At 49.4% G+C, this 24,900-nt stretch overlaps 7 protein-coding genes across 7 annotated transcripts; 4 read left to right on the top strand and 3 right to left on the bottom strand.

The window, feature by feature from the left end:
- Positions 1-202: 202 nt before the first annotated feature.
- On the top strand, positions 203-3,008 carry P168DRAFT_230451 (uncharacterized protein; the record flags this gene model as incomplete). The annotated part of the gene is made up of 2 exons (XM_024833237.1): positions 203-448; positions 501-3,008. 2 exons carry the CDS (start codon positions 203-205, stop codon positions 3,006-3,008), a joined length of 2,754 nt encoding a protein of 917 aa, XP_024696865.1.
- Positions 3,009-3,375: 367 nt separating this feature from the next.
- P168DRAFT_323432 (asparagine--tRNA ligase SLM5) lies at positions 3,376-5,568 on the top strand. The gene is made up of 3 exons (XM_024840689.1): positions 3,376-3,722; positions 3,791-3,911; positions 3,986-5,568. Exons 1-3 carry the CDS (start codon positions 3,457-3,459, stop codon positions 5,198-5,200), a joined length of 1,602 nt encoding a protein of 533 aa, XP_024696864.1. The 5' UTR covers positions 3,376-3,456; the 3' UTR covers positions 5,201-5,568.
- Positions 5,569-7,735: 2,167 nt separating this feature from the next.
- P168DRAFT_12770 (uncharacterized protein) lies at positions 7,736-8,346 on the top strand. The gene has a single exon (XM_024832663.1). The coding sequence runs from the start codon at positions 7,846-7,848 to the stop codon at positions 8,191-8,193; it is 348 nt and encodes a 115-aa protein (XP_024696863.1). The 5' UTR covers positions 7,736-7,845; the 3' UTR covers positions 8,194-8,346.
- A 2,029-nt stretch (positions 8,347-10,375) lies between these two features.
- On the top strand, positions 10,376-14,584 carry P168DRAFT_314380 (camp independent regulatory protein; the record flags this gene model as incomplete). Its single annotated transcript, XM_024839771.1, has 3 exons — positions 10,376-10,420; positions 13,057-14,083; positions 14,121-14,584. The coding sequence occupies 3 exons, from the start codon at positions 10,376-10,378 to the stop codon at positions 14,582-14,584; spliced, it is 1,536 nt and encodes a 511-aa protein (XP_024696862.1).
- A 795-nt stretch (positions 14,585-15,379) lies between these two features.
- On the bottom strand, positions 15,380-17,079 carry P168DRAFT_323430 (DUF2434 domain-containing protein; the record flags this gene model as incomplete). The annotated part of the gene is made up of 2 exons (XM_024840688.1): positions 15,380-16,460; positions 16,523-17,079. 2 exons carry the CDS (start codon positions 17,077-17,079, stop codon positions 15,380-15,382), a joined length of 1,638 nt encoding a protein of 545 aa, XP_024696861.1.
- Positions 17,080-20,855: 3,776 nt separating this feature from the next.
- On the bottom strand, positions 20,856-21,494 carry P168DRAFT_286408 (uncharacterized protein). The gene has a single exon (XM_024836338.1). The coding sequence runs from the start codon at positions 21,152-21,154 to the stop codon at positions 20,954-20,956; it is 201 nt and encodes a 66-aa protein (XP_024696860.1). The 5' UTR covers positions 21,155-21,494; the 3' UTR covers positions 20,856-20,953.
- A 2,590-nt stretch (positions 21,495-24,084) lies between these two features.
- Positions 24,085-24,635, bottom strand: P168DRAFT_12732 (uncharacterized protein). The gene has a single exon (XM_024832659.1). It carries the CDS (start codon positions 24,602-24,604, stop codon positions 24,119-24,121), a length of 486 nt encoding a protein of 161 aa, XP_024696859.1. The 5' UTR covers positions 24,605-24,635; the 3' UTR covers positions 24,085-24,118.
- Positions 24,636-24,900: the final 265 nt, after the last annotated feature.

Here is a 24,900-nt window from a genome sequence, read left to right as displayed (position 1 = left end):
GCGGTCATCTTTGATCGATCTTACGTCTTTTCTCCATCTACTCAACCTGGGAAATATCAAATATCATCAGTTTTCACTCCCTCAGTCTCTGTGGAGCTCTGTTGACAGATTCTCTGTTGCTCACTTACCAAGCTCCCCGCTCTAGTCCCGGGCTATTGAGCTACGACCCTTTACCTTCACATCGATCGCCTTATCGCCGACGATGTTGAATCCGTTTCAGATAAGAGGTCTTCACGGATCTCCGTCCTTACAGGAGGCGAGCGAGCCTGCAGCTCCCAGTGAGCATATCGGTTCCGGAGACGACCATCTTATAGTAGAAGACCGCCTCGGCCCTCAAAACCGTGCTGCGTTGGTCCAGCTGTCTACATCAGAATATGACGATATCGCAACGAACCATCCTCGCGCTCGATTAACCTATCTTGATGAAGATGACGGGGATCTTATTACAGTGAGTTTTTTGGCCTTGGACCGCTTGTCACCCCGATTAATGGTGGATCTAGGTTGGATCTTCTCTCGAGCTCTCTCAGCGTCTAGAAGAACCCGCTTCTACTTCCGTCCCGTTTACCGACCCCGGTCCTGTTCACATCTTTGACATTCGCCGTTCAAACTCGGTTACGGAGCTGTGGAGGAAATATGAAACCGGCTCGCGCCCGCAGAACGCAGATAATGTGGCCGTTATCCAACCCGGCCTGGCTGATGCGGATGCGTCGCAGGCACCTGCAGAAGAGCAATCCAGCTCAACTAATAACAATGCAGCGCCTGCACCAAGGACAGAACCCGAACCACTCATGGCCGCATTTGAAGCCGAAATGGCTAGGATTCTACACGACTCTAATGCTGCAGTCTCTGCACAGGCAGACACTCCTCCCCAGCCAGAACCGACGCCGAATGGAACGAGATCTCCCAGAGGTCAAACCCCGGGGGATGCTGTTCTCCATACCATATTCAACTTGCTCGACGGGGCCGAGACGGTCAGTGCTGGCGTGAGATCACGATTCCCGGAACTAGAGCAGCAGCTACAGAATGCTCAACGAGCCCTTCCTGGACAAGTCGGATCCTCCGTTCAGGTTGCCCTCTCGACGTTGGAACTTCAAGCAAGAAATCTTGTTGGCGCTATCAATAATGCCTCTACGGCAACCGGTCAGAGAGCTGAGAATGTCCTTCAAAGCGAGTGTCCGGTGGCCGCCAATACGGTACAGAGTCTGCGTTCTATGGCCTCTGAACTTGGCAACATGGGGCAGTCTCTGTTCGAAACCTTTGAATCCGAGTTCGGTCGCAATCGGTCCAGGTGTCAGGGCCGGACATACTCAGGAGAGAACTCTATCTCGCCCCGTCCCGAAAATAGGGAACAAATCTGGGGCCGTCCGAACGACGCTCCAACCACTGAAAATACCAATCAACAGCCGCTGCCCAATGCTAATGGCAGAACTGAGGAGGGGGCTGTGGCGAGTAACCCAGGAGAGCCATTCGGCAATTTTCAATCTCACGGACATGAGCAGAATGCCACCGTATCTGACAGCAGGCTTGCTAGCCCGTCAGAGTCACAGCTCCCCACTGGACCCCCGTCGCTGAGACCACATGAGCTGCTTCATCCTTCTCATAATGACTCGCCACAGAGACCTCCTCAGCATCCTGCTTATCCCAATATATATGAAAGTGTGGCGAATCGCTTACCTAGCTCCCCGAGTCTGCCTCCGCCTTTTGTCCCGTCTTCCCCCGCTCCGTCACGGCGGTGTGCCCCACCCAGGGATACCCTGTTCATCGGTAATGTCGGCTACATGGCCAACGCGGACTCCATTCGCAGCCTTTTTGAATCGAAAGGCTTCCTCGTGGATGTAGAGCTGCCATATGACGCAAAGACGGGAGATCACGTTGGATTCGGCTACGTGTACTTCCCCTCGATCCATGCAGCGGAAATGGCGCTGGACGCCTTGCAAGGGACCCGTGTCGATGGCCACTCTATCAACCTCGAGTTCAGTGACCACATACCTATCGCTGGCCTTGGTACAGCTCATCACACTGGAGAGGGGTCTCATCACTCCGTCTCTCCTGGATTTACCCGGAATCATACTGATGGAGGGCCAGACCTCCCTTCGGTTGACGATAGAAGGCCGGCTCCGTTGGCCGTAGCAGATCTATGCTCCGGTGACATCCGTCGCTCAGGCGGTCAGGCGATTACAACAGGGGACAGGTCAGTGGGCAGTAGTACTTCGTTGGACACTGAACGTCTGAACTCGCTTTATCCTTCACTTCTCCCAGAAAGCGCAGCTTCACGGTCTCTCAGCAACAACGGTACCACCGACCGACTTCCCGAGCTGACACGAGACCTCGACTACCGCTTCCCTCCTGTATCTCAGCTGGACGCACGTCTCCTCGCTGAACAACGCCAGTCTAGGCCCGGAGGAGCTTGGGAGACATCTACTCGACCGGTGAACGGGGCCACTGCCCGGAACCATGACGGACGTACTCCTTCGTCGCACAATTTGCCTAGCGCATCTGCACTGGGTGTTCCCAATGGGCGTCCAATACCTTCGGGTTTTGCGAGAACTCCTGCTTCAGAACGCGTCGGTGCAGGTCCTTCTCATGTCCCGATCCCTCTCGGACGATCAAATACGTTCATGAGGTACCCCCACAGACGCGATCCTTGGGATTCGATCCGCCCAGATGTGCTTTACAGTTCTGACCAGCCATTGAGAAGACGAGCCACCGAACGCCATTCTCCCCGAGGCCTTGGTGGTTTCCCCAGCCAGTCTGCACACAACAACCCTTCAGCTCCGCATCTGGCCGGTGGGGTGGAAGGAAGTGGGCCCCAGCAGTCTAGGCCACAGCAGCGAATGATTGATGAATGTATGTCCACTTTGGTCGCTCTCGGATACGGGAGTGTGAAGGATGGTGGTCCTCAAAGACTCGCGATATATGCGGCCGCGGCGGATGGCAATATCGAAGATGCGATTGAGATGATCGAAGAAGAGCGGAAAGTCTACGAACAGCAAGGATCGCGCCTATGATCACAATGTTTCCTGACCGTCCTTTCACTTTGTGAGAAATTGTGATATAGTGTTCACGTTAATCTTTCTTGCGAGGGTATTTTCATGGCGTTGGATATGAGGTTTTCTCCGGCCGGGCGTCACTTTTGGAAGCGCTGCTTTTCTATCTATTAATAGTGACCGTTTGACGAATTCAAATGCAATTGTAAGGTTCAATTCTAGTCATCTCTTCAACTGCTTAGAATAGATAGTAGTCCGGCCCTGTGGCATACACTTTAGATAGGCGGGCATCAATTATATTTCCTGATGCGGTTAGTTACTACGATGCGGAGTTGAAATCGGACCGGACCGATCGACAGAATCAACAACCGTCACTGACAAGGTCTTGGCCAAATCAGTCCAGCTTTCACTGCTTCCCTCCTTTCAACTCCACAAGCGCGAGCTCGTGGTTTGCACGCTCCTCGAAGCCATGCAAATATGGCGGCGCGCATTTACTACGTCGGTCGCCAGGCTGCAGACTAAGCCGCGTACAGTACCCGGCGCGGCGCTTCCCCAGGGCGCGCAAATTCGGTCCAAGCCGCCGCCGGTTAATCCTGAAATACTGGGCAAAGACATCACTCTCCAGGGTTCCGTTCGCTCCGTGCGGAAACACAAGCGATTTGCTTTTGCGGAGTTGTCTAATGGCTCTTCGATCCACACCATCCAAGCCCTCCTCACACCGGCGCAGGCTGCCGAGTACGTTGTCGTTGATTATTCCGCGCAGGAGACAAGGAGATCGCATGCTAATTGGGATAACCGTGCAGTTTGTCTACAGGAGCCGTGGTGGCGATCAACGGTACAGTGAGAGAATGCCCGCCTGGCAAGGAGCAGAGCTTCGAGCTTCACGCGAAAGACGTCAATGTTCTCGGGAAGTCCGACCCTGAGGTAAGCTAGCATCTGGCTCGAATTCCCTGGAGCAACATGGATAAGGTCTCTAACTACGATTGTTCACATCGCAGACATACCCCATTCAAAAGAAGTACCACAGTCCCGAATTCCTCCGTCAGATTCCGCACCTCCGCTTCCGAACGCCCTTCAACTCCGCCCTCGCGCGATTCCGCTCGGAATGCCTGTATCAGCTAGGACAAGTGCTGCGAGAGGGTCCGCGGGAAATGCCCCCTTTCATGCAGGTTCACCCGCCCATCATCACGTCGTCAGACTGCGAGGGCGCCGGCGAGACGTTCACGATCACCCCGCGGGAGGCCCAGGCTAAGGGAGAGCACTTCTTCCGGTCGCCGAAGTACCTGTCGGTGTCGTCGCAGCTACATCTCGAGGCGTACGCGGCGGAGCTAGGCCAGGTGTGGACGGTGACGCCCACGTTCCGGGCCGAGAAGAGCGACACACCGCGGCACCTCAGCGAGTTCTACATGCTCGAGGCAGAGGCGAGCTACCTATACAACCTCGACCAGCTCACCAACCTGGTGGAGCATATCATCCGCAACCTGGTCTCTCGGCTGGGCAACGGGCCGGGAGTAGAGATCATGCTCCTCAAGCGACTCGACGAGTCCGGACAAGACACGACAGACGCGACAACGTCCATGATCCGCAACCGGTGGGACAAGATCATGGCCCCGACACTATGGCCACGCATGACCTACACGCACGCGATTGAGGAGCTCCAAGCAGCAGTCGAACGCGGCGAAGTCACCTTCGAGCACGCGCCGACCTGGGCCGGCGGGCTGCAGGTGGAGCACGAGAGGTTCATCGTGGACGTGATCCACGACGGCAAGCCTGTGTTCGTAACAGACTACCCCAAGGCCGTCAAGCCGTTCTACATGGCGCCGTCTGGCCCCAGCACCTGGAACAAGGACCCCGTCAAGCAGGGCGACACCGTCGCGTGTTTCGACCTCCTCTTCCCGGACGTCAGCGAGGTCGCTGGAGGATCGCTGCGCGAGCACCGCCTGCCGGAGCTCATCCAGAACATGCGGGAGCACGGGATGGTGCGGAGGCGCTCGCCCGAGGAGGGTGTCCCGAATGAGGCGACTTATCCATGCCTTGAGCCCGGCGAGGACCTCGGGCCGCTGCAGTGGTATGCGGATCTTCGACGGTGGGGGTCTGCGCCGCACGGCGGCTTCGGACTGGGATTTGACCGGTTCGTTGGGTACCTGGCGGGGGTGTCGAATGTGCGGGATGTGGTGGGATTCCCGCGGTATTTCGGACGAGCTGATTGTTAGGTGACGGGTGTATTTATGTATGATATTTGCTTCATGATTGTTGTGATCTATAGATTATGGAATATTTGAATCTATTCTTGATATACACAGTATCTTGTCGACTAGGACAAACTATCAATGATACACCAATTATCCAGATCCCCAAGTATTCACTACAGTACGGAGTACTAACATCAACCCACCAAACAAGCATCGATCCTACAAATAACGATAACAAAAAAAGCCAACAACCACAAATCACATCCCAAACAAACCCCTCTTCCCAACCATGGCGCCACAGGTATTAGGTACAACTACATAAACTCAAGTGAGAAACACCAGCAATAAGACACTCCACTAGCAGCAAATCCAACGGATCAAAGCGTAAGCATAATCCGAAGATGATGACATGATGAAGTAACGAAATTGGCTGAAAAGCCCCCTAGGTGCCACTATTACCTGGGTAGATTCCGGGATCCGGACCGGATTTTGGGGAAGTATAATTGGGTTAAATGGTAGGGGTTGGAAGAGGTGTTCCTGTATCCATCTACCTATTTATTTATTGATTTATCTATTTATCTTTATGTATGTGTATGGGCTATATAAATTTGAGGAAATTCGCTCGAGTGTATATATTTTCAAGTAGCGATACTAATCTGGTAAATGCTCTCTTGATATATATATCCAGTACGGCGAGACAGCAACAATATACACAACACGAATAAGCCTAAGTAAGATGCAATAAGATGCAGTAAGCACCAGTAAGCAACAAAAGCCCACCTCTAACCCAAACCTTGTATGAGAAGATGACATCTAACTTTTCTCTTTATTCGAACATACTCTCCTCTCATTTCCGGTCCCAGTCTTTATGGACCTAAGGTACCACCAGTAGTCACTGAGGAAAAACCACCACCCTGTCATCTCGACCAGATAATACCTACCTGGGTAATATACACTGAGTTATAACAGCAGCCTACCACGAACAAGGAACCCTAAAAAGGCACGCCACAGGTGTCACTATCACCAAAGAGGAGAAAAACCTCCATGGACATGAACTTTCGGTTGGAAGCACGGAGTACTGGGTTATTGATTGATTGATTGATTGATTGATCAATTAACTACACGTGGAATAGCCTCATAATAAGATAGCCTAATAGCCTCGTCCATCCATATCGAACCCAGCCTCGCCCCCAAGTCCTGAAAACATATTGCAACACTGCACTGCCAGGCTTGTGTAGCCCCCCGACCGCCGCCCATCCTCTCGAAAACGGTCTGTGTCATCGAATAAACGCCCCCTCGCAGCCCAAGCGGCTGATAACAGGGGAGTGTGCGTTTGCAAGGACAGGCCCAGAAAGCCGCCCCCAGCAGGGAGGACTTACTTACTTACTTACTTACTTAGATTGCCATAGCCACCGCCATTTCCTTGGACCAGATTGGGGAGAGCAGGAGCAGAGAAGGATTCAGAGGATCCGATCTCGCTGCTGTGGTGATTAAGGCGGGTCGTTCGTTGTGGCTGTGAGATTGATTACATTACCGGTGCGCAGTGAGGCTGGCAGAAAACGGCGCTGGTTGGGTTCATCTGCCTTGTAGGCTGTGGGCTGTGGGCTTGGGCTGTAGGCTTGTACTATAGTAGTATATGCGATTGCGACTGAGTCTGGGTTCGGACTTTGAGGGAGTAGAGATAGATTGTGGTTGATATGGGGCTGAAAAGGATGTCCAGCAGGATGAATACCCAGAGGGAATCTTCATTCAATCCCAAAACCAAACCAAACCAAACCCATTAGTCGTTAATAAGGTTGCATAGCGCAGCGCATACCCCAAGGAGACATCGTCCAAAGGAGCATGCGGGAGTTGTGCTAGGATGTTATAGTGAAGCCACCAGTGGGTCTTATTGGGCGGGCATGGACACCAACCAAAGGTGCGAGGCAGACTAAGCATGGTGGCTTAGGTCTAGAGCTGGATACCGCTGGAGTAGGTTCAACTGAAGGGAAACGGTCTAAGGAGAAAGAATGATAATCATTAAAGTTGATAAAGTAAAATGAATCAATACAGCAATACAGCCGATCACGGGATTCTGCTCCGTCTGATCATGGTTTGTTGACGATCGTCTTGTCTCTCGCTAACATCCCTCCCCTCACGCTCAGCCTAGAGGCCCAACCGCTTGATTTGGAGAAGTCGCTTGTTATGACTGGTGGGATAGTACTCCAAATGACATGATTGTTTATGGTTATAATTATGGCTGACCTGACAGTGGACCGATCGGAAATACGGAGAATTCCTGATATTTCCTCTCTCCCTTCCCTTCCACGGTTGATTCTAGAACAAATCATAAATCATATCCACTATGACTTCTCATATAACCAGATATGAGCTGAGCATGGGTATTGATTGGAAGACTGGACAAGAGAAAAAAACAACAATAAAAAAGAAAAGGAGGGGGAAAAACAAGGAAAAAGGTTTTAAAACCAAAAAAAAAAAAAAAAAAAAAAAAAGTCAAAAACATCCGACCAAAGCCGCCCAGCCTAGCCAGAACAGGGCGAACAAGACATGGATCCTGACGGACTGACGGATTACTTTAATCCCTCCAAGCTGCGGTCTGGGCGGAGCCTCGCTACGCCGGTTGCCCCAATGTGGTTGGTGCCGATCCACCTCGTTTACCATTGAGGATGGGATGGGTCGGAAGCGCAAGAGGTCCGACTGCCTTGGGTGACACACGAACTCTGCTATTCTTGGGGACAGAATACGAGTTCACCATTATGGAGTGGGACAAAACCACTCCTGTGAGAGAGGGCTTGACCACTCCTCAGAGGGAGGCACGGACTAATGGATCGAATACGGTGATGGCTGATAGTAATACTGCTCATTCTCCCAGCAGTCTAAGCGGAGGAATGCCACGCGGGGGACAGTGCCAAGTTGCCAACCTTACTGGTGTTAAGCATATCCGTTCTCGGTCATTTCCCGGCGTTGGCGATGACAAGTGCCCAGCCCAAGTGGACTCTTTTTTTGTGGACTGATGCCGAGTATTATTACCGTGACGGGGAGGAGATGGTATTATTGATGGTATTGCTGGTAATATTGATAATAATATGGGTGCCTGGATATCATGGATGCTTGGCATCTGACTGACCAATTTTAATAGGGCAATTCTTTCCATTAGTCACATTGATCCTGATTAACTCAGGTAACCAAATAATCAATATGCAGACGGAGAAGTAAATGCACTGCCTTCATTCATGGCCAAACTCATTCTATCGGGCCGTCCGATCCGTGCAATCCGCTTCACAAGGCATTACTTGCCTTATCCATCATCTGATTGCCATCTATCCTATTTTCTTCTTTCTTCTTCTATATTCTTCTTTCCTTATTCTCCACAATTTCATACTTACATAATTACGTTGTCCCAAAGAGGCAGACCGAGACAAGACTACACTGCAGGCTAAGCCTTGGCTATTTGGGTAGTATCGCAGTACTCGTACTACGTGTACAATACGATCACTGATGAATAGTAAGTACCATGTAGTAAGTACGGTCGAGCCATGATATTGTTCTTGGACAGTCGAGGCAATGAAAACGGCTTGGCTCAGCAGCGCTTTGACTTGTTTCTGTCCAGGACGGAGTATTGTGTCTCTATTCGAGGCCTTGTATGTAATAGACCGGCGGTCTCCAAACACAAGGGTATTCACTCGACTGTCCCTTGTCAGGAAAATCGAAATATGAAATAAAACATGAATAATGAATAATAAAAAAACAATATAACCTGCCCCCAGCCAAGCATGATGGTTATCATTACCTAAACCAAGACCTTCTCCTCTCCAGAAAGATAGACGAGATTCTGACCATTAGTATTGGACACTATTAGCACGGATGGTCAGTAGTTACTAGCTTAGCACCATGTATGATCGATCATCATGGCCATAAGTTAGTTACTCCAGTTACACTTACCACGAAAGGGAATTCTGAAAAGAGGAGACCGATCATCCTGAGTCAGGATTGTCCCTGTCAGGAAGTTGATCTGCGATGCGACTGTCTCAGAATTAGTTAGGGCTGCTCCAGTCTTCCTCGGAGTATACAGTAGACTCCTCCGATACTACATAGTAGTAACTAGTTAGTACGGAGTATATACACTGTAGGTATATTCATTCAGTAGAATGGTCCACCCTCTCACCCATCATCAATAGATCAAGATCAATCGTACGAGGACTGAAGCCAATCTAACTCAAGTGGAATAATTGATAAAGCTGTGGACCATTTCCCCCCCGTGCCCGGTTTCACAACCTTCCCCAACTAAACCAGGCCCCCCCCCCCCCCCCCCCCTCTTGGCAATCTAACCTGTACAAGTAATCTATCTTGATATCATCACTATGTAGGTAGCTAGGGCCTTGGACTTGTATTCAGTAGTATTTACTACTCACTTACTGCCTATTTAGTACTATCAACTGACAAGGAAGGGAATCAAGGGTTGCATCGCCCCTCCATACCAGTGGCCAACCCTATCAGACCAAGCACTGCGCTAGTGTTTTCCTCTTCTTTTCTATTTGAATTTTTTTTTCACTATTTCGCTCATAGTGAGGACTGTACAGTTATGCACCGGAAATGCAAGGAAGGACATTCCTGAGGATGAACCACTTCTACACAGTCATAACCTGTTTTCTTGCTGGTAGGATCGAATAGTAGGCACAAAGGGATAGACAATAGATTCTATTATATAAAATAAAACCATCAACAATGCTTAAATCAAACATACATCGAGGACAAACACAATCATAAATACAGTGCTACTTTTGTGCTCAACCTTATTTACACCAATCACAGTCGCGTCCGTTCCTTGGTTACTGTCTTATTTCCTGAACCTGTCCAGTAACTAACCTGTCCGCTAACTATCAGGGTTACACCGTGAGATATGACTTACGGAAATCAACCTAATATATTAAGAGAGAAAATAGAGGGAATAAATTAGGTCGATTCTGTATCACTGGGATAATATAATACTGTGCTGGGATGACACTCACTACTGTGTAGTGTGTAGTGTGTACCCGGGCGACAAACAGTGTCGGTGGCCTGCAGGTGATATGTAATGTAGCAGGTATGTATGTCAAATAGGATAGAATGAATTAGTCAATGAAATAAGGACAGAAAAAGGAAAGAAAAGCTACAGTAGGGCCGCCATATCCGCGGAGGGTTTGTCTCAGTGGGAGAATGACGACCGCCTTGCAGCAGCTGCAGATGCCGCACCGTCGCACTGTACACATCTTATTTACTCTTATCCGTCTTTAATTGTGTTAGAGTTGGAGTATAATATGACGAGACAGGACACTGACAGGAGGTCAAAGAGAGAGATTCATACCAGTCAAATAGGCAACTGGGTACGTTACCAATGCTCATTGCCTCGTCTGATATCATCTGGATACGAGTTGCGAGTGGATATACCTAATACCTTTGATTAGAATACATGACTGATTGATTGATTGACTTGATTATGCTTATTATGTGTATGATGTATGATGTATTATTCTCTTTATTCTATTCTTATAATATTCCCCATGTGAGACATCAACTGCAGTAACTGACACTCCTGACAATCCCACCTAAGCTCTTTCTCTATTATCTTACTTTACTGTCATGCTTTTTTATTTACATATTTCAATTTTCTCTAATTATTTTCCATTTATTCTATTTTATTATGATTATTTCACTCAAGTGGGCCAGCCAAGGCGCGCCAAGCCAACCGGCACCGGTTTGGACGGACTTTGTTGGCGATACGCTTATCCGGATAGTCCAGTCCAGAGTCCACTTGTGACTCACATAGAATTGTATTACTGTATGTAACATGAAAAATAAAAGATAAAATAAAATCAAATAATAAAATAGGAAAAGATCAAATCAGTCAAGTGCGCCCGCAACTTTATCGGTTCCCCTGGCTGTGACTGGCTCTGGGAAAACCTCCGACCGCCCAATCGATGCGATGGGGGATTGGACATTCGACATCAGGTTCCTGTGTCGCTGGACAGGTCGTATTGCATATGACTGCTCGAGGATATATATAGAATAGGGAGATTCTTATACATATTGTTAATATTACAATCATAAATTAAAGAATTATATATGATGTGATAAGATACACGTATCCGATCGGGTCAAATGGCTAGAATACGAGTTCGCCACAGTGGCTGGCACAGACTCTGTCACGGGATGAAATAGCAGAATAATTCAGATAAATAAATAAATAATATGAATCGGGAAGTCGGAAGAGAGAGTGGGCTTGGGCCCAGGGTCAAGTGAATTTCGGGCGGAACCGCTACGTAACCTGGGGAGAGTTTAACCCTATTTGATTATGCATGAGACGGATAGTGTTGACAGTCTTTTGGAGATATAAATATGACGCAGATTCAGGTGGAGATATCTAGAGTCAGGATATTATGATGAGTTGACATTCATCTACATGAAGAGAATGAAAAGAAAGGAACAGATAAGATACAAATAAGAGAGAATAAATAGATAAACCAGTGGATCCGGATCCGTTTTCTCTAAGCGAGCTTAAGGTTTCCTCGTGTTGGATTAAGCTTAAGCTTCAGAAAGTCACGCACTAAACCGGATGGAGTTGGGATCAAAGCGATCAGTGCGCCACCCGTATCTTCCTAGCGTATTACCGTATTTCTTGAAAATAAATCAATGAAAAGTAAACAGAGAGAAGCCCAACATCAGACGCTGGGATGTCGAGATGGAAAGGACATGATGTCTGGGTATGAGTAAATCCACCCGTGCTCTCCTAAGCTTGATTCATCTTCTGTCAGGAAAGGGATTAGAAGATGGACTGGACAGGGTGAGATGGATCCGGGTAGGGATGGATGGATATGGCTTCTGCCTAGAGCCTGATCATTATTAATGTATGATCCTGATTATATTTAACAGTCTATTACTATATCATGTTGTATCTGTATATGCAGTACAAATCTTTCTCAGCATGATAATCCAGACAAAGATGGATAAGAATAGATTAATACTACCTCCAGTGGAAGAAACCAGGTGAGATGGAAGACAGAATAGCCATGGACAAGGAAGAGTAAAGAGGCCAGATAAGATAGAATGTAATAAATTACCCAAAGAAACCGGTCAATACAGGAATGGATTAAAGTCAAAGTTGGACCCAGAAAGTCTGGAATAAAAATAAATAAACGTAAGAAAAGAAACTAAAGATTGAACTAAAACAATCAAAATCACGACAAGGAAATAAATAATCAATAATACTAAAGTAAGAAAGAAATCTTTTATTTTTTTCTTGAATAAAAATAAAATCAAATAAAAAACCTTGTGGGGAGGTCAACTTGTCCCCACCCTTTGCTTTGCTTTACTTTCTTCTTTCTTTCCTGTCTGGTCTATCTATCTTTCTATCTTTCTCTCCATCTCTTTTCTTGATTCTTCATCTCTCTTCTCATCTGACTCTGATATCCCATCTTGTTACTTCCTTCTATCCCTTCCCCTCTCCCTCCCATACCAACAACCCCTTCACTCCATCCCATACTATCCCATACTATCCCATACTATCCCATACTGTCCCATACAATCTCATACAAGACATCGACGTCCTGGATATCGTCATCACTCAGTAAGTCTCATCCATGAAGCTATATTCCATGCTACCCCCTCCTCTCTCCTTCCCTTATCCCTCCTCCCCTTCTAGCCCTCTCGATCCTTGGACATTCCATCCCTCTGTAGTACTTAGCAGTCTTGCACTTGATCAACCGCTCTTGTCTCCTGTCTTCTCACATATTAACCCGTCATGCGCCCGCAGATTAATCCCGACATCTCTCAACTCCTGACGTCGGCCGATATTTCCACTTCGGGAAATATCTCCCCATATCTGCCTTCCACGACATCAGGTCAAGATCGGGAGAAAAGTCCATTCTCCACCCTCCGTCACCATCAACCCCGACGACATTCCTTTCTTTCCCCCCCGCCCGGCCCTGGCGCTGAAACCCTCCGCCGTCACGGGCCCCTACTCAGATCATCGAAGGTGGATGGAGACGTATCACGGCCACGTCCGCACCCCCGCGGACGCTATCATCCTCTTCGAAGCATGTCGCATCGGTCTGCTGCCCCGCGTCCAACGCCGCCTGTCCGAGAAGGAGCGCCAGATGATCCGCTCCGGCTCCGTCTTCGTCTGGGATGAACGGGAAGCCGGCATGCGTCGCTGGACGGACGGGAAGTCCTGGAGCGCCAGTCGCGTCTCGGGCAGCTTTCTCACCTACCGCGAAATGGAGGGCAAACGGGGCGGCACCGGTGTCTCCCAGCCCTCCAACCTGACTCGCGCCGGCAAGACCCCGGACAGCACGCGAGGCAGCGACGATGATCGCCTAGACGGCTTTGAAGAAGGTCCCGATGGCTATCGATATAAGCCCGACGGCTTGATGAAACAGTCGTTCAGCATCACCACCTCCCAGGGCAACCACCTCCACCTGATCAGCTACTACTCGCGATCTCATCCCTCCGCCGCCAACCTGCAACAACCCTCCACCGACCACGCCCTGCGCAATGTCCGTCCGCAGAAGGGCCTCTACCCGGACTCCACCGTCAACGACCAGCAGAATCTTCCCGTGGTGACCCGGGGCCCCATGCCCGGCACCACCTACCCCATGCCTCACCATCTGGGGTTTGCGCGGTCCGCGCCTCCCCATCCGCAGCAGCCATATCCCCCCTCGTACGCGTGGCCGCCGACCCCGCTGGCCACGCCGCCCACCGTCCCGGTGCATTACCCTTCCTATCTGCCCCCCGTCTCGGGCCCCAACGGCCCGGTGGGCTACGGTCATCCGCATCACCCGCACCATCACCACCATCATCCGCCCCGCCGCCCCATGCCGCGCTCCCTCCCCGCCTCCACCGCCGTCACAACACCACCACCCGCACCATGTGTTGCCCCCGCACTACGAGCGCGCCGTCCACCCAGCGGAGGTGACGCTGCCGCCCACGATGCCGACCCAGCCGGTGCCGCTGGTCGCGGGGCGCTCCCCGCGACCGATCAGCCTGCACGACCCGCATCAGCGCAGCCCGCAGGAGTATGGACCGCACGATATCCGGCGGGCCTCCCCGCGCACGCAGCCGCCGCCATCCATCCCGCACACCAACGGCCTGGCTGCAGCCGGCCGAAGTCCGCATCAAGCGCCGCCCAGCCCTTATATCCCGCCCCCGGGCATCCACAAGCCCGAACCGGGCCACAGCCCGGGCAGCGTTCCAGGGATCGGGACCATGATCAACGGCGGCTTGGCTGGGAGCCCCTTACCATCCATCTCCGCCGGGGGCTCTTCCGGCGGACGCGCCGAAGGCCCGCGCGACATTCCCAGCGAAAAGATTGGATTTGGTGGCGAGGACATGCGCGCCTTGCGTCAATTAGACAAGGTGTTTTCCGCATAATTTCAAAATTTGAAAAAGAATATAAAAAACACTTGCTGGAATAATTTGGCTTGATTTGGGACCCTGCACCGCACCGCGCAGCGTTTGTTTCCACCCGCTCCTTCAGACATTCTCCAATCCTTCTGCTCTACGGAGTATCCTTGACATGACAGTTCAAGACACTTGCCACGAGAGTGTCTTTTTTTCCTTTCCTTTTTCTTTCTATTTTTGGCTTTGCATTTGACTTTCTTGTTATCGTTTGGGTGGGATCCGGACTCGGCGTTATACAAGAGGTGCATAGCTATACAGCATGGATGGGGTTCTTTCATTCTTATTTTTTTTTTTTTTTTTTCAAATCTTCTATATCTCCTATATCTATTTATCGATTTATGACTTACCTAACTAGCTATCTATCCTTTCAATTCCCCTTTTGACGTGGTTTTTTATTGACACTACAGTGTTATTTATATGATTACAACGGGGTATTTCGCAATGGATGGGGCACCGGATTTGGATTTTCTTGTTTTTTTGTTTATCGGCCGTTGTTAGGTTATTGCCATATACCAGAATTGATTGATCTGATGTGATATGATACATTCATGAAGTTGAAGCGTAGCATGATATCCTAGCTTTCTTAAGGTAAAATTATCGTTTAGTATAGTCATCCTTATTATCCGTACATTCATTCGCTTACTTTTTCGGTTAAGCCATGTGTCTTGAAGTGAAACTATATAACTCCACCATTACCACTACCAAAACAAAAATAAATCAACGATAACAATACTACAGTCACAAAAAGAAAAAAAAAAAAAGTATTCAACGACGTTCCACCCCAGTCCACACCCCGCCCGCCCCCTCCTCCCACACTACCTCCCCATTCCCAGGCTGCACAACATACTCCATCCGGTGAGTCGTGAGATCCGGCCCGGAGGTAGAAGACGACGACGGCGTAGGCGTAGGCGCAAGCGTGGTGCTAGTGGTAGTCTCGCTGGTGGAACGGACCGTCACGCGGGGAGGACAGTCCACACCACCACCACCACCACCACCACCACCACCACCACCAACAGCCTCTCCTTCTTTCCCTTCTTTTCCTTCTTCTTTCACCTGCATGTCCTCTTCCTGAGGAGGCTTCCCCTCCTCCTGCGGATGAGGCTTGATAATACCCAACTCGACGAAGCGGGTCATATCGTCGTGGTCGGTGCGCGGCGAAGAAGTAGTGGAATAGGGGATGATTTCACGCGCGATAGCACGCAGCCGATCCTTGCGCCACCAGGGGGGTCGTTTCCCCGGTATGCCGACGTCGTCGGCGAGGGCTGTTTCGAAGACGTCGCGGTTAGCGAGGAGGGCTATGTCTTCGTTTAGCTCGCAGAAGCCGCAGACGTTGAAGAGCGCGATGATGAGTAGCGCGGGGGTATAGCCCAGCCCGTAGAGATATCCGCCGGGGACGTCATAGCGCAGGGGAGACACGTCCCAGATATACGCGCCCGCGATGGCATAGCCGACTTTGATCCCTAACAGGCCGAGAGCGACTAGGTACTGCGAGGGCGCGGAGCGGAGGTAGAAGGTGAGGATGGAGGCGGGGGTTGTGGGCGGCGCTTTGTAGCGGTAGATGCTGTGCTCGAGGCTGTAGCAGATGAGGAGGGTGCCTGCCAGCGCGGTGAACCCTGCGGCGTGCCAGCGGGTGTCTGTGGCCATGGGCTTTGCGGTGTGGGATTGCTGGTGGGGGCTGCGCTGCTTTTCGATGGCGGACCAGCTGCGCAGGACGGTGAGGAAGGTGGTGACGAGGGTGCAGAGGTAGAAGAGGATGGGGAGGAGGAATTCTTGGTATTCGCGCGTGCTGCGCGTTTGGAAGGCGTAGGGGTCGCGGTCGAAGATTTGGCGCTCTTGCCAGGAGCCCCTGTTTCAATTAGTATATTGGGTTTGTTCTTTGTTGCGGTTTGTGCAGGGGTGGTGACGTACCAATGTCGAACACCCTCCCAGACGGCGGCCATGCATAGTGGCGTGAGGACAGTGTAGAATACACTCTGCAGGATGAGTGGCGTATGCTGCAGATACGACCTATCGACATCAACGCTCATAAAGCAGCTGATCGTGCCGCAGGCGGCCAACGCCATCAGCCAGTACCATTTCCAACGTCGGCCGATGATGTTCCAGCGGCGGTCGACGGGCAGGTGTTGCCGGCCGTGCTTGCGGAGGTTGAGCCCCGAGAAGAAGATAGACGCGACGAACAGGATGGCGAAGACGAGGCCCGCCGAGGCGTGGGGGCCGATGTCGTTGACGGGCGAGTAGCACGAGGTGCCGTTGACGAAGGTCCCGTTCGCGGGGGTCAGGTGCGGTCGCCACTGGTTGAAGACTAGGTAGCATTCTGTGCCGTTGGAGAGCGTGCCGTTTGAGTAGAGCGTGTAGTTGTAGTGGTCTAGCTCGGCGCGGTTGAAGTGTACTTCGTTGATTATCACGTCGGTGGCATTTGCTCCTGGGGGGAAGGGGGTGCGGCCCCGGATGTAGAGGAGTGTCATGTTGATCTGTTTCTTCTCGCGATCTCTTCTGTCTTTCTTTGACTGTCTGTCGTTCGTGATAGTGCGACGTGTCGATCGACTCAACGACAGGTACCAGCCATCAATGCGCGGTGATCATCGCGGACGGAGGTAAGAAGAGGAAGACATCGACCATAGCGTAGAGGAAGACAACCCCCGCTGCGGAACGACCGGAGTTGACGAGACATGACAGTGGTGAGGTTGTATTCAGGGCGCAATCGATGATGCGCGGAGTGTGCCTCGATCCAACGGGAGGCCCGCTGATGAACCGTGGTTGCACATTGACAGGGTCAGGAGAGTTTGATGGATTCAAGGGTTAGGTTGCAAGGTGAAATGAAAATTTACTGATATATACAGAGATATACAAGTATCTACCGAGATATACTGATATACAAGAGATTTAAAGAAGAAAGAGAACGATATAGAGAGATGAAGCTGTACCGATAAGATAAGAACTTGTGTATTACATAATACACGCTAACCAATTGTGGATTGTACGTACCACGTGACTATATGTTCCTGTTCGCTCCTCAGGCACCATCTTCGATCCAATCAGACTACCTACCATATCCTCCATTTTGATCAAGTGAATCATTCAATTCGAATAAGACAACAAAAGCGCGAAATCACGCTTAATGCATCCTGCATATCATCAATTACCTCAACCCCCAATCCCTCAGGTCTATACCTGTCTAGATCGCCATCTGCAGGGGGCCAGGGAGAGAACCCGCTTAACAATGAGGCATTTATCACTGGCCAGGCAGACACGCTCTGTCCTCCCACAGACATGCATGTGGACCTCCCTGGGTTGCAGGTGGATTCTACAGCAGGGTGCTGCTGTGTTTGAATCTGGATCGAGAAACGGTGTCATGCTGGACTCGTCCCTCGCCTGTGTTTTGCTGGAATTGTCTTCCTTCTTCGATTTTTTCACTCACATCTCGTATAGTATCGAAGATCCTAGGCAGCAGAGGGAGCACCCGCCTTGCACCGGGTTGGTGAGTGGCGATGGTGGAACACAGCCTATAGGATCTGATGGCTGTTCTCGTCCCCGCGCGTTTTAGCTTGCGTGGTCTGGACTGCGCAAAGAGCCCCCTACACTCCCCGTTAGCAGAGCAAATTCCAGAGCGCTGCCTGATCAAGGGATCGGTCTGTTGAGATTAGGCGAGGACGTAGGGAGCGGACTACGTAGGTACGGCCTTTCCTGCCGCCTGCGACTAACCACACATGGCGACGGCGATGAATGCGCATACTACCAAGTGTATCCACAGTGTAAGCGCGCGATGGTAATCATCGAAATCAGCCGAAGCAGCGGGCGGTTGAGCCACGCCTCGTGTCTGGTCAGACTTGGCTAGAGCCGCGATTGGGGGCTCTCAACGTCGTTGCTGCTCTCGTCATCCGCGAGAAATCGCATCTTAACGGCGTATAGTAGGTGGGATGAGGACGGAGGGTAAACCTCAAAACCATGAGCAGCCTGTATAAGAACACATGCGAGGAGGTAGATCGACGCTGCATGCCCCTACAGTTTGACAGACGGTGTTTGAACCGCGAGTCAAGCGAGGTGTAAACCGGCATTACTTCTCCGATGCGCCCAGCATGGGACTTGATCGAGCTGTAGTAGTGTTGAGCTGCGCAGGACTTACTACCAGTATTTCGGTACAGGTAGAGACTGACAGAGAGTAATGTACTCCGTACCAGAGTAAGGGGCCGCGCCGGCATGCGCCATTTTTCAAAGCTGAGGATATATGTCTCATTATATGACTTTATAGACATCGACACGAAGTCCTGTATGAATGGAGCGTAGTAAGCCTTATTCACCGATGATGTGGCCTCTGGCTCATTGAGCTCGTAGGAGTCGCATTTGCGTGTAGATCATGATAATTAGTTGAATCAGCGTTGGATATATTCCGTTTATGCCTGCTCCTATAGCTCCAGGACAGACTCACAAAAGGTGTTAGCAAGAAAAGAAAGATTTATCAACGGGCTGTCAATGACCAGGGAAAACCTGGCAATGGACATCACCTGCAGCAAGTCCGCTAGTTTGAGTCGCATCTACATTGTCTGATTGTGATCATCACAATTACTGAAATCAGAAGTATACCTATCATATTTGTAGTTATATAAAATTTAGTACGGAGTATAATATACGATAATATAAACTTCAAAAAATAATATGTAGTATAATATAATACAACCAATCCATCAAGATCCAGAACCCGAGAGAACCCCTCGCATGGCCTGCATACCATCTTCATCTCATCTCCAGATCAAAAAGCCAATATGACAATCCACACTAAATTGGCAGCTCACCAAACCGACAACCAAATCCTGCAGAAACCTGATTCAATCACCTTACCCAAGTGAGATACCTACAGAGGTACCTCCCATCCTGCAGATTGTGAGTCCTCTTTCGCTTTACCCAAGCTTCTTCCTGTACATGTAACATGGTTTAGGTGATTAGCAAGTCGGAGGTACTGTCGTGCCTACCGGCATGCGCCGACATGCAGTTGTAGGTACCTAGGAGGAGGAGTATGAGTTTGGGCATCAAAGTCGTTTTGGCTATTTACGGTACGCATTAGTCTAGGGCGGTGATGCAGATGAACAGGTTGTATACGAGGTGGCGCATTTTTATTTGTATGTTTATTTCCTTTCATTTGAGTCTGTATCTGTTTACAGAGTATAACAGTTGACTGTGGCTGCGTTAACAAAAGAGTTACAAGAAGGTCGAAATGGAAGAAGAATCCTAGCGGCTATCTGCATTGGTGCCGGGCAGATATCTACCTTTTTTCTTTATATCTATCTGACTATCTAACTATCGTGATACAATAATAATCTTAATGTGCACTATTAACGACCAGACTGATTTAATGCCCTCATGCAGCTCTTCCACGCTAGTAATTGATTATAATTAGCTACCAGGCTATGTGCCTGTGCCATCAGTGAATATTAAGATATTGACGTCGACATTTGTCAGTGTCTAAGGTTGTTTCTCTTATAAGCAATAAATTACATAACTGAATGCATTATACTTGCTCTGGATACGAGTCTAATCAAAGTGACCCAGAGTCTTGGGATACTGAAATACCTTTTAGTTCCAACCTCACTTGTTCCTTGAAACACACATACACACACACCAGTCAATTTCTCCCACAATGATGGAAATCAGCTACGAGGGAAACATGACTTACACATCATGTCTCCCCCGTTTTCCCCAATGGGTAGCCCTATACTATCACTATCCACGTAGTGATGATATCCAGATGCAATGAAATGCGCACAGATGTATACATGTACGTAACCCTTCCCGGCAATCCGACAGCCCGATCAGATCTATAACATAGCGTCGGCCTCCCCGCAGTCAGGTGAAAGAGTGGCGAGCCAGGCGTATTGCAGACCGGTCCTGAAGCGGACGACTACATACTCCGGGCTCTATCGAGACGAGACTGTGGCACCTTTACGCTCGAGCCACTTCGACGGCCAAGTTACCTACCTAGTGGCTACTAACACTAATGTGGGAGGTTGGATATTTGGTAAATTCTTTGAGTAATGGGTCTTTTTATCTGGGGATGTGGAGAAATAGGGTTTATGTTTTATTGGATGTGTACGATTTACATCCCACATCATGGATTGTGTAGTGTAGGTAGTGTGGAGTATGGACGCATCAGATTACCCCGCAAGTCGGACAAGGTTGGGAGCGGGGAGGACTGGATCTTGATTTGGTTTGGGTTGGGATTAAACTTGGATTGTGTGAGGTGGTAGTGCTAGTTTAACTACTAACTAGGTACTACTGGTATAGGTAGCAATAGTAGTGACTTTGTAGGTATAGTACAACCACACGGTAGTAGTACTAAAAGTGGACTTATGCAAGTAACGAAGTGCTTTTGTGTCCCAGCGGAGACTGGACTCCGCTGGCACCAACCCCAGACTTGAATCCAAAGACCAGTGACTCATAACTGCAGGAGACAGTGCAAAACAAGAAGAAGAAAAAATCCAACATAAGAAAGATGAAGAGAAAATAAAGAAAAATAAAGAAAACCAACAGAAGCAAGGCGAATCTCATCGAAGACCGATACTTCGGCAACCCACAGACAACAAACCAGTAAATTCCTCCTCGGCTGATTGGACAGAACACCTCGATCTTTATGCGGGCTTTCAGGGACATGGGTGGTTGGTGCGTACTCCGTAGTAGGTAGATTACCTACCTACTAGGTAGGGGAAACAGAGATCCATTTCCAGGGAAAGAAAGGGCTTTAATTCAGGGTGGATGCATCACACCATCGTTGTCGCATGTTATAGGTTCCCCCACTTTCTTTCTCCCACCCCCCGGTCGATTTTTTACTTACTACTTTTTGTGTGTGGACTCGACACGAGGTAGGTAGGTAGGTCATGGGATGGATGGATCATCGTTCTTTCTCTGTATGGAGGAGTTAGTTGGGGAGATTCTACTCCGTCTTACATGGAACCTACCCTTTCCCGTGGATGCACGGAGCAGGTCGTAGCCGAAGACGAGCTCATACAATTGGGGAGATCGGCCGAGACCGGAATTACGCGTGTATCATATGAGTATACTAAATCCCTAGGTACGGATATGTATAAATATACTCCGAAACCAATTAATAAGCTGGTAGATCGTTGCGCGGCTCAAAGTATATCTTAGGGGTTGAAGTTGATGGCTGATGCCAATCGCAACTGGTTCTAGCGTTCGGTGTATATCTATATAGTTAGATCTGTTTATTGAGGTCATGTGGAGGGTCATCCTGAACTTTGTGCTGTGCTCCGTTCGAGGGACGCCGTGGTTTGGTTCGGGTGGTGATGCACCCCGTGCTTTAGTAGGGAAGTTCATCTTTTTACATTTTTTATTGAGAATGATGGATTTAAGGGGAAGGAAGAGATGATGTAAAGTAGGAAATGACTATGCATCCCTTGTCACCTCCGCATTGATGCAAGGAGCAAGCAACAGCAAGCACCGAGTGACCGACCAGCTTGGGCTTGACATTAGGGTTGTTGGTATGGTTAGTACCTAGGTACGGTGGGTATAGTTACCTGTATAGCTACTTACTGTTTGTTGAAAGATTTTTTGAGTGTATTCATTGGGAGTTTTTCTTGAGAGTCTTTCTTGTGAACAATGGTATGTAGTCTATATGTATACCTACTGTACCTAGCAATGGTCGATGCATAGTAATTAGTTAGATAGACAACTAAGTATGATCTAGGATAGATACATGTATGAATAGATGAATATATGTGTGGTCTCCACGGAAAGAATGGATACACGGGAATACCCTCCCGCGGATCCACCTGTCATTTCAATACATTCGTATCCTAGGTTCATTCTCCATCTCATTCCTTTCTTTTTCTTCCCTGAACTTTCACCTAGAATCAATATCATCCCACCCATGGACTAACCCCCTTACTTTCCCCAGAGCCTTAGTTTGAGGCTCCCCGCAACGGATCACTAACATAACGTGTAATCAAATGCGGGAGGATGTCAGCGCACGCGTATACCCTTTCGGAGTGTGTGTCTTCCCTCCCTCGCTGCAGTGGGAAGGTTTCACCAAGTTCCCAGAGATCAATGCTTATTTTCGCGAGTCCGGCTTGGGTCTGTGTGAGGGTCATCTCCACCATGGATGGGTCGAGTCCGCGGAGAATGATTGAAGGCTATTGTGAGTCGGGGGTTGGGACGCCGTTGTCCGACTTATGCGACTGGTATGGGGGTTCGTAGGTATTCGTTTGATGTACTTCATTCTGATTATTCGGGTTGACTATGTAGACTGATTTGTTTGGATACTACAAGTACGATCATACCGTTCCTTTTCCCGACTACTACTCTTACTACTCATAGTAATTGGTAAGTAGTGACTGAATCTTAGCGCCTCGCATGACTGACTCCATCCGGCATCCCAGGCCATGATCGTCACGCTTAAATCGCTAGGACCCCAGAAAAAGGAAAACCCAAGCGAGGGTCTTTCAGTTGCCATTACTTCATAGCTTTCTTTCTCTTTCTCTTTCTTTCGAGTCACAAAATCACCCCAATAATCGTCTACTCCGCAGGTATCGTCAATCAAACAGTCGATCCAGCCGAAACGAAGTGGACTCCCTCCCCCCAATAACAGCTACTCAAGAAGTAAAGGAAAAAACCCACTGACGAGGTCCAAGCACCCGGAATCTCCACCGACCAATAACAAAACTCTAACCCCAGGTCGGTCATCTTGGTGCGAGTAGGTTAGCCAGGTGGAGGTACCTACCTAGGTCAGACTAAGGTAGTCGGGAGGGGCGAACAGAACCAGTCGGGTCGAATGATGGCTGGTGCTGACGACTCCCACTGGTCTCGGTGTCTGCCCTGGCTGAACTCAGTCTAATGATGGCCGGTGCCCTGACTTGACCTAGGTTCCCGTCTTGACTTGAGCGCCCCGGGGCCCGGAGGCAGGCTTGAGGGTTGTGGGTGGAGGCGCTTCTCACCTGATCCGCTGGAGAGAAGATTTATTGGGTGGAAAGATTCCCTGTCTGGGATGGTGATGACAGGCGGTGGAGTGTGACTGGTAGGTTTGGGAGGGAAGAAATGAGGTTGTGATCGTTTAGGGGAATTCTAGGTGGTGATGACCCGATTCCGTCCTTGAGATTCTCTGCACTTTGCACTCTGCATGGGTGTCCGTGCTGGGAAATATAATAATATAATATAATAATAATAATATTATTATTAATAAAATAAGAGTAAGAATAATGATCCAAAGATCTGGCCCACTTTTCCCCAGATTGTCAGTATGAGTGACTTTTCATGCTTTTCTGTTCTTTTCTTCTGTTTTCTTCTTTCTTTTTCTCTCTTCTCTCTCGAATTTAATGTCTTTGTCTCGTTCAAAACATGATTCATGCCCCCAGAAGAATCCCATCCCCGGATATAGGTCAGATGAACCCAACCGAGTCAGACAACCGACGACAACCGAGAGAAAGAAGGAAAGCAAGAGAAAACAAGAGAGCAAAAAAAAAAGAAAAAGAAAAGAGAAAGAAACGGCTGGTCAGAAACCAGTCACAACTGCAGGGCGCTGTTCTCATTCCCCAGAGGGGCCAAATGGGTCTGCGGTGTCACTGTCCGGGCAGCTGGTCTTCCACTCAGTGTCTGCCTCGGTGGGAACCAACCCTGAGGACGGAGGAGCGTGGGGAAGACCGAAGAAGTTAGTAGACAGTGACAGTGAACGAGTGGGTGGCGTCCAGCTGAGTCGTGTCCTTCTTGGCTGGGGTGTAATTCCGTGGATGTATAGCTATCGTTATTGATACTTTGACAGTGGGATAGACTATATGGAAGACTGTCTGTTACATTATAGATCGATATGGTTATAGATGTATTAGTTGAATATAGAGCCTGACCAGAAACATGAAACTCAAACCAAGTGGGATACGAAACCCAGCTGATTCCCATGATCAGTCGCTTCTCCACTGTCCACCAGTCAAGCGTGAAGCAGTGTTGGGCGTGAGGATCCACCGGGCAACTTGTTCTTTCGTGGAGACGATGCATGCTCTGGTTGGGACAGCCACTCTCATCTCATGTGGGAGACCATATTTTATATGATCCGACTGAATGACAAATTCGAACAATCAACTTATACTGTTCATTATACTGTCCCTCTTCTCTGGGTACGTCTGATTTATTCCCTTTTCTCCATTCCACCAACTTCTAACCCCTGAACGGAAGAAATAATTCATCTATCTGATTCTTTGAATGACCCGGTCAGGATTGAGGAGGGCAACAAATCAACCCTCGGGGAGACTTGGCGTCCGTCTTGCCCCCGCATATTCAGTTGAATCAAATAA

The sequence above is a fragment of the Aspergillus campestris genome (assembly GCF_002847485.1).
Source record: "Aspergillus campestris IBT 28561 chromosome Unknown P168scaffold_1, whole genome shotgun sequence".
Taxonomy (NCBI): Eukaryota; Fungi; Ascomycota; class Eurotiomycetes; order Eurotiales; family Aspergillaceae; genus Aspergillus; species Aspergillus campestris.
Note: the sequence above shows the minus strand (reverse complement) of the source record. Positions and strands in the feature narration are given on the sequence as shown.

Coding starts and splice junctions, on each gene's coding strand:
- P168DRAFT_286408 (XM_024836338.1), bottom strand. CDS start 21,154: ATGAGATTCGCCTTGCTTCTGTTGGTTTTCTTTATTTTTCTTTATTTT.
- P168DRAFT_12770 (XM_024832663.1), top strand. CDS start 7,846: ATGGGATGGGTCGGAAGCGCAAGAGGTCCGACTGCCTTGGGTGACACA.
- P168DRAFT_323432 (XM_024840689.1), top strand. CDS start 3,457: ATGCAAATATGGCGGCGCGCATTTACTACGTCGGTCGCCAGGCTGCAG. Junction 3,723..3,790: donor ACACCGGCGCAGGCTGCCGA/GTACGTTGTCGT, acceptor ATAACCGTGCAG/TTTGTCTACAGGAGCCGTGG. Junction 3,912..3,985: donor TCGGGAAGTCCGACCCTGAG/GTAAGCTAGCAT, acceptor TTCACATCGCAG/ACATACCCCATTCAAAAGAA.
- P168DRAFT_12732 (XM_024832659.1), bottom strand. CDS start 24,604: ATGCATCGTCTCCACGAAAGAACAAGTTGCCCGGTGGATCCTCACGCC.